The 14,292-nt window shown below is 31.6% G+C and overlaps 2 protein-coding genes across 2 annotated transcripts; both read left to right on the top strand.

Annotated features, from left to right (window-relative positions):
• The first annotated feature begins 4,746 nt into the window (after positions 1 to 4,746).
• Positions 4,747 to 6,042, top strand: LOC125813197 (zinc finger protein 3-like). Its single transcript, XM_049492681.1, has one exon. The coding sequence runs from the start codon at positions 5,137 to 5,139 to the stop codon at positions 6,040 to 6,042; it is 906 nt and encodes a 301-aa protein (XP_049348638.1). The 5' UTR covers positions 4,747 to 5,136.
• Positions 6,043 to 8,121: 2,079 nt separating this feature from the next.
• On the top strand, positions 8,122 to 9,024 carry LOC125813198 (zinc finger protein 3-like). Its single transcript, XM_049492682.1, has one exon. It carries the CDS (start codon positions 8,130 to 8,132, stop codon positions 9,006 to 9,008), a length of 879 nt encoding a protein of 292 aa, XP_049348639.1. The 5' UTR covers positions 8,122 to 8,129; the 3' UTR covers positions 9,009 to 9,024.
• The last annotated feature ends 5,268 nt before the right edge of the window (positions 9,025 to 14,292 follow it).

The following is a 14,292-nucleotide window of genomic DNA, read 5'->3' as shown; positions in this document are numbered from 1 at the left end:
TTGCACTGTTGCTCTTTTTCTTGTGTGTGGATAAGGTGTTTTTCATTTCTTGTCTTAGAAACGTAAAGAACAATTTCTTTTCCTGTTTTATAAACATCTCTCTTTGTTATGTTCGAAAGTATGTGTGATCTTAAACAAATTTTGATAGATAAGCTATGCATTTATCCAGAAAACTTCTTGTTGAATATGTCAATTCCGATGACTAGTATTGAAACATGCTAAAGAATGTCCCCTCACTAGACTGTATTAGTTAGAGGGACATACTCTAATTTTAAAACTAATCTGGCCTAGAATATAGTTTCATGTGCTGTTAAAAAGGACAAACCTTATGTTGGTTTGTTCGCTGTTGATTTTAAATGGTGTTGCCAAGTGGCTTTTGAAAGAACTTGTATGCCTGCATCTCTGTTCTTATGCCGAAGTACTTAATTTCTTCTTTTTCTCCAGAGAAATCTTAATAGGGAGGAGAAATCCGATCATTTAAAAAACTTAGAAATGTTAAGGGGTCAGGAAACTCTAAGAATTACTTCTTCACGACAACTTCTGTTGATAATTACTTCCTAGTATTATTTTCAAACCATGAAAAAAGTGCATATTAGGGATGAAAAGATCATTTTAGATTACAAACAGCTATAAACTATGCCTTTCTGGTAAATGCTTATAGAAGAACTTAGTACAGTTGGAATTGGATAAAGAAACTGGCCATTGAATTTCACAAACAGACTGCACATTGATACATCTTTAAGTAATATAGATAGCTTATACTTTATTTATCAACTGCTTATTCCTATAAACCATATTGTTTCAAACAACAGATAGTCTGTAATTGCGGCAATACAATCAACATTTATACTTAAAACTTCCCGTAACCTTGAGCTTGGATCATCGAGAGCAAGAAGAAGCACTTGGAATCGCTTTAGCTGCATGGAGGTGGCTGAGGATTCTTGGGTTTCATTTGATCTGCAGCAGGACTGGGGCCAAGCGTGAGTTCAAGTTCAGGTATTTGATTAATTCTTGCTGCTGCTAGTCTCTGTTTAAGCTCAGAATACAAAGCTTCGTTCTCCTGTCTGAGCCGTTGAGCAGTCTTCCTTAGCCTGTCATTCTCCTGCATAATCTGAATATTCCGCCAGTACAAGTCTAAATTCTGTTTCTCCATAACTTGCTTGAGTTGGCCTGAAACTGGAGAAACCATTAAAAATTATGAACAGTTCTGCAAGATATATTTTGAAAACATAGCCTAACAGATTATGCAAAAAGAGAAGATGATGTCATAGTAAATTTTTCTTATCTACATATGCATGACATAAGTTTATACACAGTATATTGACCAAAAGATTGCAGAAAATTTATAAAAAGTTCCATAGTGATTTATTTCTATGGGAAAAATAAGATGGAATAGTAAATGTAAAACGATGAAAAATTGGATCTGAATCTAGCCCTGCTTTGTCTCATGAAATTTGAGTCATAGAAGGCAAGAGTCAGCGGATATTTTAGAGGGTACTCTTGATACACTTAGCAAGTAACCAGCTTCAAAGAAGGGAAGCAATTTTGAGACCAATGGAAAGAAGGAAAACTAGTTTTGCAACAACACTTGAAAGTTCTTTGTGTAAGGACACTTACTTATGAATAGAGAACAGGCTCCGAACCTTAAGATTCAAAAGCTATTAGAGGGCAACTGGTTTTGGTTGGAGTCTCTTTGATATTCGTGCTTATTTATACTACTATTTTATTACTTTTATGGATGGACAAAGAAATACTAGAAGCAGCACACGAGAATGGCACTTGTAGTTCAAGAAAGGCTCCCGAAACCAATTCGCAAAGCCCCCTTTATTCCTCCTTTATTCTCACATAAAAAACACGTCACATTTTTAGTCAAGAAGACGCTTCATCGATGTTTCTGTTAGAAGGAAAGAAAATTGTTGCTCAAAGTGGTTTTTGCATGTGGATTTTGCTTGTTTAGTTATGTAAAATTAGTTATAAAGCAGCATAAAGGATGATATTCCTGAAGAAGCAAATACTTGATCAAAGGGAGAAATAGCATGGGAGACAGCGAGAACTAGGGGGGCGGGGGGGTGAATTGTGAGATTTTGATATTCATGAGAGGAACCTGAATGTAAGTAGCAAAAGAATAAGCATTCAGTGAATTTAACAGAATCAACTCATACTTTTTAAAGCTGATTTGCCTAAGCCATGAGTAGATCACAATAATTATGAGGAGTAGAATTTTGTTACTGTTAATCTGTCTAGGCTATGTTGTTTTTGGCAATTACAATACAAGAGAATCCCTCCTTTTTTGGAACATAACTGATTAATTCATTACACCTATTAAAGAAAATATTGAAGTGGTTAACATATATGGTGTATGGTAAACTCTATTGAAAGTGAATAAAAATTAAAGAAATTGAAAGAAAATCTTGAGTAGTTAGTAAGTATGGATTCAAGTATTATTTTTGTTTTGGAGAGTTACTTGAATTCATTATGTATTACTTTCTTTGTTTTTAATTTGGAGAATATTTGAAAAACAATGTTGGAACCTAATGTTTTGTGAATTTTATCTCATTGTGACCTCTGGTCATGGGTTCAAGCCGTGGAAACAACCTCTTACAGAAATGTGGGGTAAGGTTGCGTACAATAAACCCTTGTGGTTCAGCCTTTTCCCGTACCCCGCGCATATCGGGGGCTTTAGTGTACGGGGCTGCCCTTTAGATTTATCTCATTGTGATTACAGAAATGTCTAAACTTTCAAATTTTTCTTTGGTTTAATCATATGGTATTTGAAATTTGTTGGTCTGATTTATTTTGTATACGTGTTGAGTAAGCTAATTAAGGGAGGTAAAATGCTCTCTGTTAAGAAGTTCTTCATTCCTAGGGTCCGAACTTGAAACCTCTCGTTAAGGGGAGTTTTCATTACTGGTGACAATTGGCTCCTTCAGTACAGTACAAATATAAAAGTGGAGAAGTCGAGAAAATATGTGTAAATATTCACATTATAAAAGGGAATTTCATCATTATAATTTATATTGCTAATTATGTTTCGACTCATATAAGTTGTTGTCGGTTGTTATTGTTGTTTTACTCGTTATAGGGAACGGATTTCAAGGGCAACAAAGCCCCTTAGATAGGACTTCATCTATGGCTAGAAGATATTTTCTTTCTATTATTGTTTTACTCGTTATAGAGAGCGGAATTCAAGGGAAACAAAGGCCATTAGGTAGGACTTCATCTATGGCTAGAAGAGATTTTCTTTCTATTATTGTTTTACTCGTTATAGAGAGCGGAATTCAAGGGAAACAAAGGCCCTTAGATAGGACTTCATCTATGGCTAGAAGTGATTTTCTTTCTATCATTGTTTTACTCGTTATTAAGAGCGGAATTCAAGGGAAACAAAAGCCCTTAGATAGGACTTCATCTATGGCTAGAAGAGATTTTCTTTCTATTGTTGTTTTACTCGTTATAGAGAGCGGAGTTCAAGGGAAACAAAGGCCATTAGATAGGACTTCATCTATGGTTAGACGATATTTTCTTTCTATTATTGTTTTACTCGTTATAGAGAGCGGAATTCAAGGGAAACAAAGGCCCTTAGATAGGACATCATCTATGGCTAGAAGAGATTTTCTTTCTATTATTGTTTTACTCGTTATAGAGAGCGGAATTCAAGGGAAACAAAGGCCCTTAGAAAGGACATCATCTATGGCTTGAAGAGATTTTCTTTCTATTATTGTTTTACTCGTTATAGAGAGCGGAATTCAAGGGAAACAAAGGCCCTTTGACAGGACTTCATCTATGGCTAGAAGTGATTTTCTTTCTATCATTGTTTTACTCGTTATTGAGAGCGGAATTCAAGGGAAACAAAGGCCCTTAGATAGGACTTCATCTATGGCTAGAAGAGATTTTCTTTCTATTGTTGTTTTACTCGTTATAGAGAGCGGAATTCAAGGGAAACAAAGGCCCTTAGATAGGACTTCATCAATGGCTAGAAGAAATTTCCTTTCTATTGTTGTTTTACTCGTTATTGAGAACGGAATTCAAGGAAAACAAAGGCCCTTAGATAAGACTTCATCTATGGCTAGAAGAGATTTCCTTTCTATTGTTGTTTTACTCGTTATAGAGAACGGACTTTAAGGGAAACAAAGGCCCTTAGATAGTAATAGGACTTCATCTATGAATAGAAGAGATTTTCTTTCTAGTAGAACTCATCACTAAAGTTGTTAACTAATTCAAAATTTTGAGTGCTCATAGAATCACCCTGAACTATCATGAACTCATATTAAAAAAATACTCAAGAGAAGAATATAACATGATATGTGAACATAACACTCCAAAAGCTCCTTTGAAGAGTTTCAAGAGGCCGTACACGTAGATTTTTTTTTTTTTGAGCGAATACGATAAAACTCCCCCTATATTATCATCTTTTGTTAGTTTCACACCTAAACTATTGAATGTTCATAGAAACTCCCCCTTCCCTCGCCCCAAAGTCATGAACTCATTATGTCAGGTGGCATATAGTCAAGTTTGGTTCAAATTTTAAAAAATTAGATGTACTAATATTTCAAGCCATAATGATCACCTTAAAAAGGAAATGTAAGTAGTCAATGTTTAACCAATTAAAAGTTAAACTTGTAATAAATTCAATATGTAAGTATATACAGCTAGAATTAATTAAAATGCAAGATATAGAGTATCAAATCTGGATAGAGATACCTTTTAGAGAAAAACAGTAACGGATCACTACATTATCACTAAACTTAATTTTGTTAATAAATTTATTTATATCCATATAAGATGGCTCATTTTAAACTCAAAATAGAACTCAATAAACGTGTGATAATAAGACAGTTAATCTACATCTTACCATTTTGCATAATAATTATTAATAGAGGCATTTAGTTAAAGCAAAGATATGATAAGCTTGAAATATATTGATGTAATTACTATTTCTAGCAAGTTGATATGATCTTCTAGTAGAACTATGAGTTGGTTGTTTGAATTTGTAAATTTTAATGCCATGGAATCATTAATTTTCCATATTTGGAGGATTTTGTATTTATAACATTGTCTATTTAAAAGATAATATTCTCTTCATTCTTTCATCAAGTTAATTTCATTTCAAGAACATAAACATAAGTATAGAGAGACAAAATGGATATTTTTGCGATGAAAAAGCCATCTTCTTTTGAGGCTTCTAGCATATCGGCAACCTCAGAAGAATCTCATGAAGTTGTCACAAACACTAAGAAAACAAAAGAAGAAGTTGTGGAAGGCTCGCAATTGAAGCCATATGATGTATCATCTGTTGGTGTACGTCTTGATCTCAAAGATCATGATGGTTACAACAACAACATAAATACTAATTGTTCAAATCATGAACTCAATCTTTTTAGTTCTACTCCGGCTCATGCTAGTGAGTCTTCCAACGAGGCAAAGCCCAAGCAGAGGCGTTCCTCGGATGCTAAGACTTTCTCTTGTAACTTCTGTAAGAGAGAATTCTCCACTTCCCAAGCCTTAGGGGGACACCAAAATGCTCATAAACAAGAGAGGGCATTGGCTAAAAGGAGAAACGGTCTTGTTGATGTTGTTTCACCTTTTGTCCCTCACAATTATCATCCCTACTACAATCCCTACTCAAATTTCAACGCGCGCATACCATTTCATGGTTCTTTTGCTTCTCGATCATCGCTTGGTGTTCAAGGAGATTCTCCTGCTATTCTTAAGCCTACTTCCTATCAGAAATGGCCATTTTTTTCCAGCTACAATTTTCCATTTAACCCTGAGAAGTGGTCATCGTCATCATCAAGTTCATCATTTTTTAGGACAGAAAATCTCCAAGAAAATTATAACATGGGTAAGATTGGAACAGGAAGTGCTTCTTTGGAGAATTCCCCTTATTTTGAGAACAAAAAAAGTGGAAAGGGTTTCAATTTAGTGAATTCACCTATCGATGTTGATAATCTGGATGGAAAAAATTATACGAAAATGAAATTAGGAGAGGAGGAAGAAGAAAAGAATAATGAAGAAGAAGAGCTTGATTTGAATCTAAAGCTTTAATTTACTTATTGCTTTGACTTATTTTGTTATTTCATGAAGGTTTAATTTTATTTGTGCATTGTTTTTATTAGAAAACATGTGATATATGTTAATTCCCATTTTCTTGTAGTTTGATTTGAATCACTCTCTTTACTTCTTTTTTTCTTTTTGGATATATAGTTGAAGTGGCTTCGTATTTGTTGGAACAAAGAGATATGTTAAATCTTTAAATTAAGACCCATGATTGTTTAATATTAAAAACATTTATAGTATATTTCAAAAGGAAAACCAAGATTTCAAACCGCATAAGTGAGTGATGATGATCTGAATTGAGACGTAATTATTGTTGTTATATTGAGTCATGACGTGCAAAATCTTATTTCGGAATATGGCTTTAATTCCCACTTAGGATCAAAAGTATGGATCCAAGTACTATATATTATTTTTCTTTATTTTTGTTTTGGAGAGTATGTGAAAACATGAAGGAATTAGGATGTTTTGAGAATTTTAATTATAGATTAATCTGACATGCTACGTGAACATCACACTTCAAAAGCTCCTCCAAAAGTATTTTTAGTATCAGCACACATAGAAAAGAATTTGAGTGAATAAGTTAACTCTCCTATTTATAATATCACTGTTTGTGAATTTCATATCTAAAATTAGGTATCATAGAAACTCCCCATGTCTCGAACTACCATGAACTCATTATGCCATGTGGACTCATTGTTAAAACTTTTTTCATTCTCACACACCTCTCAATAAGTTATTTCAAATATTTTGTCATACAGAGGAATTTTTAATCTAAACAGAGTTAAACTTAATGTGGAACAACAAAAAAAAAAACTTAATAAAATTGGTCACCACATGACTAGGGGTGTTAAATGAGCGGGATGAATGACGAGTTAAATTAGGCGGATCAATGTCTTCCCCAGAGTTACTTGAGCTAAATGTTAATCATAACTTTAACCTGATCAATTCTTATTAAGTTTTAGTTATTTTGTTTAATTTTTTTATAGTTTGTTTAAGTATATAATAATTCAGTCCGCACAATTCAGTCTATTTAAAATTTAGGCAGTGAAAAACCTTGTTAAAATAATAGGGAAGATATCATTTTTAAAGTTGATTTAGGGTTCATATATTCACATATTGAATAACTTTATCGAGAAATATCATGAGCGAAAACTAAAAATTAAGTTATCCAATAAGCTAGGCTATTAAGGCTGAATATCTATCGATTTGTCAAGACTTACATTGCTTAAGCATTTCTACCGCTAAATTTAAGGATATTTTAGTCCGAATTTTTTTTTTCTATTAAACTTAAAAAGGTTATTTTTTAATCGTTGTTAAAATTATCAGGATATTGTATTAGTAAAATAATGCAATTCAATTGTGGAAATATCTTTGTAGAAAGAATTTGTCTATTATGTGCTTAAATATGTAAGTAATGTTTATGGTATGAGAAAAAGATATTGGCTTAATGCTGTGAGATAGCGTATAGTTAAAAGTTTGATTCAAAAATTTTAAAATCAGATTTCAAAATCATAATACTCACCTTAAAAAGGAAATGTCATTAATCAATTTCAATAGTTTAAACTTGTAAAAAAATTAATACGTATATATATACAGCTAGAATTAATTAAAATGCAAGATATAGAGTATCAAATCTTAATAGAAAAACAGTAACGCATCACTACATTCATCTAGAGATTATGCACTAAACTAATTTTAGTTAATAAATTTATTTATATCCATATAAAATGAATCATTTTAAACTCAAAATAGAACTGAATAAATGTGTGAGAATAAGACACTTAATCTCCATATTACCATTTGTATAATAATAGTGACATTTAATTATAGCAAGATATGATAGTTTGATATACATTAATGTAATTAGTATTTCTAGCAAGTTGATTTGATCCTCTAGTAGAACACCCCATTAACTATGAGTTGGTTGTTTGAATTTGTAAATTTGTAACGCCATGCAATCATTAATTTCCCATATTTGGATGATTTTGTATTTATAACATTGTCTATTTAAAAGATCTATCCTCTTCATTAATCTTTCATCAAATTAATTTTCAAGAACATGTATAGAGAGGAAAATGAATGTTTTTGCGATGAAAAAATCATGTTCTTCTGAGGCTTCTAGCATATCAGCAACCTCAGAAGAATCTCATGAAATCGTCACAAAAACGAAAAAGATGAAAGAAAAAGTTGTGGAAGGCTCACAGTTGAAGCAACATGAATCATCATGTGCTGGTGTACTTGTTGATCTTAAAGTCCACAACAACAACAACATTAATACTAATTGTTCGAATCTTGAACTCAAACTTTTCAATTCTACTCCAGCTCGTGCTAGTGAGTCTTCCAACGAAGCAACACCCAAACAGAGGTGTTCTTCGGATGCTAGGACTTTCTCTTGTAGCTTTTGCAAGAGAGAATTCTCCACCTCCCAAGCTCTAGGGGGACACCAGAACGCTCACAAACAAGAGCGGGCTTTGGCTAAAAGACGAAATGGACTTGTTGATGTTGTTTCGTCTTTTGGCCCTCCTAATTATCACCCCTACTATAATCCCTACTCGAGTTTCAACTCACACATACCATTTCATACTTCTTTTCCAACCCGATCATCTCTTGGTGTTCAAGGAGATTCTTCCATGATTCATAAGCCTACTTCCTATCCAACATGGCCATTTTTTTCGGGCTACAATTTTCGATTGAACCCTGAGAAATGGTCGTCATCATCTTCAAGCTCATCATTTTTTAGGACAGAAAATGTCCTAGGAAATAATATTCTTAGTGCTTCTTTGGAGAATTCTCATTTTGAGAACAAAATCAATTTAATGAATTCACCAATCAATCTTGACGATAGTCTTGATGGAAATAATCATACAAAGATTGGATTGGGAAAGGAGGAAGCAAAAAGGAACAATGAAGAAGAAGAAGAAGAATCTAAGCTTGATTTGAATCTTAGGCTTTAATTTAATTTGATTTGCTATTTTATAGAGGTTTAATTTTTATTTGCTTTTATTTAAATGTGTAGTATTATAATTCTTATTTTCTTGTAATTTGATTTGAATCCGTGAATCATTCTCTTTATCTTTTAAACCCCCTTTTTTTTGGAAAATTTGAAGTTTCATGTTAGACTAAAGAGATGTGTCGTTTTTATATTTGTGTCTTTTTTGTAACTAAACTTTTATAAGACGAAATAGGTCAGTTCAATTTGTGTTAAGACAAAAATCTTTAAATTCAGATTCATGACTATTAAAAACATTTTTAGACATAATTCAAAAAGGAAAGATAAGATTTTGGACAGAATAGTGAGTTATGATGACTTAGGAGTTAGGACTGAGATATAGTTATTGTTTTCAACTTTTCATATAATATATTGCACACGTCTATATAATAGATCTTGATTATCCTCTTTGCTTTTTCATACATTTACTTTTTCTATATTTTGAATCTCCTAGTGAAAATTCTGATTCCGCTACTATTCTTCCTCTTAGAAATTCTCATCGCGTGGACATATATTTGAAATCCCCAACAATTGAACCATTATCTAATGAAATTTTGTTGCATGGTGTACTACGCTTTGAACCAATTCATTCCTTTTAACTAGCAGTTTGTATATTCATACAAACGAAATTTATGTCCAAGGATAGCTTTGATGGATAAATTGGGATCAAGTTGGTTGAGTGTATATAGTAGCTTAAAGGGCCCGCGGCCACGCGTCTCTAGCTCATTGCGTGGATCGTATGGAATAGATAAGGATATCTCATAGAATTAGCTATCCTACGACCTACCTTCTTATGAGATGGATAGTCTCATCATTGTGATACAAAATGATTTCCCGAATTAATTAATACTCATAATCAAATGTGGGGTAAAATAATCCTATAGAATATTTTAATATTTTTTTTATTGACTTATCCCACCGATCAAACCACCCCTAACTTTACATTACAAGGAGAGAGTCACTTTGTGTAAATAGACCCCACTATATACAAGGTAACAATTCCTCACCTTTGATTCAAAGTTTTTTTTTTCTTGGGAAATTATTGATTTAATATATTAAACAATCTATTTAGAAGTTGAGATTCCTTTCGTTCCTCAATTTGTTTTAAAAGGAAATGAAGAAGGAATCAAGATAGGAAAATCGAACCTTCACCAATCAGCAATCACCAACCAGGCAAGTAACATTAAGATTTCCCTATTAATCCATTTATGTTGTAGTTCATGTCATATTATTACTATTAATTTATTTATTCTCAATTATTTTGCTTGCGAGTAGCACAAATTGTAGGGTTGATTTCTGAGTTATTATCTCATAAAATCGCTTTTCTTCAATAAATGAACTTTTTGAGCTAATAATTATTAGTTGAGCTAATATTCGAGAAATCAACTCACGAATTATATTATGTTACGATAAAGTAGTTAAGTACGTTTGCTTGGTGGATCAAAACCTGTACCTACCACTAGAGCCGTCAATATGGGCTAGGCCCGTTGGGCCGGCCTGGCCTAACCCGGGATTTAATAGGGCTGGGCTAAGATTTTTGGAGTCCATTTAAGAAAAGGGTTTGTTAGCCCGGCCTGAATAAGCCTGCTGATTTGTGGGGCTTGAGAAATATAGGTAGGGCCGGCCCGTGGGCCAAATAAAAATAATTTTAAAAATATAATATAATATTAAAATTTAAAATTAAAGAGAGTCCAAACTCAAAATCTATTTAATATTTAACTAATTGAAACCGCATATAAATTGCAGATGAAAATAAAGGTGTTAAGACAACCTTGCCACAAGCTGATTCAGATATGCTTGATGAAGATGATCATGAAGTGTTGGATACGCCATAGATTTCATGATGTGTTAGATACGCCATAAGTTTCATGATTTTTTTAAGGAGTTTATTTTTAACTTTTTTATGGTTGGAATATTGTCACATTTTTTGTGTTTTAATGTGACAAAACAATTATGTTAATATTCCTATTTAGATATTTATACTTTTATTTGAAAAACCTTAATAAATATTATAAAGATAATTTTATTTGTGGATTTGATTAACAAGTAGTAACATTAACACCATGTAATATTGTTTTGTCGATATTTATGATAATATTTTAAAATTATAATCTATAATTTATTTTAATAATTATAAAAAATATATAATTTTAAAAAGAGTGGGCTGGCCCGGCAAGCTTGTAGCCCACGTACTTGTGGGCTGGGCTGATTATTTTCTGGCCCACACAAAAAATGGGCTAACCCGGCCTGACCCGTAAAATGTCAAAGCCTGTATGGGTCAGCTCGAATGGGGTGGGCTAGCCCATATTGACAGCTCTACCTACCACCGGTCATGACATTAGATAGGTTTGTGACACACACCCAACACACATATAAAGTTACTCATTCTATTTCAATTTATGTGAAAGTGTTTGATTAAATATAAAATTTAAAAATAAAAATAAAACTTTAAAAATTTATGATTCTAAATAAGTTTTAGATGGTTATAAATTATATCTCAATAAGTATCATTCTTTTTTAACTGATAAAAAAATTGTCACATAAATTTCGATACAAAAGGAGTTAAAAAAATTGTGGGACCATGAAATGATAAGGCCTCTATAGGGGATTATAAAACTAGCCTATTGTTATCCAAAGTGAACTAAATAGCTATAGTATGCTCCATTTATGGACCATCACTCCTTTTAGTGGAAATTGACTAAGATGCTTTTCTATGTCTTCATGTGGAAATAATTTCATTATCTGTCTCTAAGCTATTGGTTGTTTTTTTTAATGTAAAATTGAAAGAGTTGCTTTGGGATTCCCAAAATAGTTCTCACTTTTATATTTTTTCCAAGTTTTAACAATAGTTGAAAAAGTTACATACAAAACTCTTTTATTATGTTCCTATACATAATATAGGACTTTATCTTAGTGCGATGCTATGTGTTATATGATTTTTCTTTTCAAGAGTATGAATGATTGAGAAACTACCTACAATGTGTAGCAATGCTTTTAATAGTGTGAGGTCTTTTAGAAAAAAACAATTCAAGTTTGACATAAAGCAAACAATATCAAACTTGTTAAGTCCAACTATTAATATCACAACTTATGGTTAGATAGGACGAGTATGAAGAAGAACATACATGTCAAAGGTAGCTTTGAGACGCACAAGAAGGTGCTAATCTCTGAGCTTCATTGGCCATAAATGATTGGTCATCTAAGTGGCACACGGTGAATCTCATAAATTGACTCGTGAAAATAGGCCATAAATGTAACTTAGTCAAGGGGAGACCCCACATAGCGAGAGAGAGATTTTCAAGTGTGCAAACAATATCAATTAGTAGTTGAAAAGATTGTAAAGCTATATATAAGATGTAAGAATATTTTTAAATGTTTGAGTTTGAAAAAAATGAACGATAAGTGATCAATTTACGAGTGTAATTTTACAAGTGTAATCAACAACTAATTTAATGAGTAAATAAAGGGAGAGAGAAAATATGTGTGTGAGAGAAAAAAAATTTTGACCAAAGAGAGGGAACAAGTTGAAAAAATCATAGGTGGTGTTAGAACATACCATTTTGACATAATTTCAAAGAGAAAGATAAGAATAAGCCAAGTGCCAAAAAACCATGTTTAGTGCTATTAGGAGATGAGAATCTCTACAACTTAGCAAAATTAAAGTGTCTTTGAATGTTTAAAGTGTTAAGTTAGTGATTAGTTTAATTCAATATAGTTAAAAGAACAAAAGGTGATAATATAAATTGTTATATAATGGAAAAGAGTTGACTATCAACAAATGTTATGATAAGGTAAACATAATTCTTCCACTTTAAATTAGCATTTTTGAGTTCAAATAAAAATGTTTCATTCCTTACTGGATGTTACACGACACAAATCTATATTATTCACGATACTAAAACAAGATATTAAGTGGGGAAAAAAGAAAAAAAGAAGAAGAGTTGACTACAACAATGTTTCATTGGTTTTACAAAGTCAAACCCCTTTAGTAAAAGGCAAAGGGAAAAGGGAGAGCATAAATTGCTTTTATCATAAAAGATTTGACTATTAGTGAAAAGTATTTTTTTTTAAAAATGAATAAAAATGTGTTTGTTAATTTAACGACGTTAAATTCATTTCTCACTCAAATAACTCCGGAGTAAACTGGAAACTCAAAAGATCTTTGGCCCCTCCCACCCAACACCCATTTCTCATATAAGGACCATTTCCAAGAATCTAGTGCCCAAGTTTAATACTCTTGTATTTTAGGGATGTGTGGACTTTGATTAGTACGACTTCTAAAGTCCATTCTTTTTCCACACAACGTGTAGAAGGAAAAAAAGTAAAAATTATCATTAAATTAAAGCAACTCAAAGCTAGACTTATTATATCCATATAAATTATGATGAAATTTTTAACTATACAAAGGTCCCTTTTACCCTCTAAACTATATTTTTTTTATTATTACCTCCTTAATTAATTATTAGAAAGAAAATAAGTAAATTAAAACATATCATATGCATATAAATGTATTTATACTAAATAAAAAAAGAAGAGTTTTAATATCTTATTTCATTTAATTTTTTAAGATTCAAGTCGATCAAACTTCATTGTCTCTCAAGTCTCGAACACAACAATATACAAAGTCAAGAATTTTGAGTAATATGTGCATCTCTTTAAGTTGATCAATGATTCTGCATTAACATATATTGAAATAAGTATTTGAACTTTTAAAAATTGACAAGTACTTGATTTTTTTTAGTTAAGACAAGTAAATAGGAACAAAAAGAATATTATTTCTTTTAAGTTTGGTTAGTATGTCATTTTCACTATAATTTATACTATATAATATTATCAAAAAAAACTTATACACAATATAAATAACTCATTTCATTCAAATATGGGTGAAATTCAAGTAAAATCTTTAAAATTTAGATAACAATGACTATACTCAACCACCTATAATTGAACGTTGGGCATATATACCTAAAGTTCAAAAAATATTTTTTTTTTCTATTTTAATTTAAGTAACATATTTCTTTTTTCGTTTAAAAAAAATTACATTTCTATAATTGAAGATAATTTAATTTTGAAATCCCTCATTTACTCTTATAGCAATAAATCATAGCCACAACCAACACAAATGATCAAGAAATGTTTTATATCATTGATTTAAAAGAGAAACATTTTTTCTTAAAACTTTGTATCATTTCGAACGATATCATACAAAATTAAGACAATAATATAATTAAACTTCAATTATACGTATC

Source organism: Solanum verrucosum, unplaced genomic scaffold (assembly GCF_900185275.1).
Source record: "Solanum verrucosum unplaced genomic scaffold, falcon-dt-bn FXZP01000236.1, whole genome shotgun sequence".
NCBI classification, from domain to species: Eukaryota; Viridiplantae; Streptophyta; class Magnoliopsida; order Solanales; family Solanaceae; genus Solanum; species Solanum verrucosum.
The sequence above is the reverse complement of the archived record's forward strand: the minus strand, read 5'-3'. Positions and strand labels throughout refer to the sequence as shown.

Coding starts and splice junctions, on each gene's coding strand:
- LOC125813197 (XM_049492681.1), top strand. CDS start 5,137: ATGGATATTTTTGCGATGAAAAAGCCATCTTCTTTTGAGGCTTCTAGC.
- LOC125813198 (XM_049492682.1), top strand. CDS start 8,130: ATGAATGTTTTTGCGATGAAAAAATCATGTTCTTCTGAGGCTTCTAGC.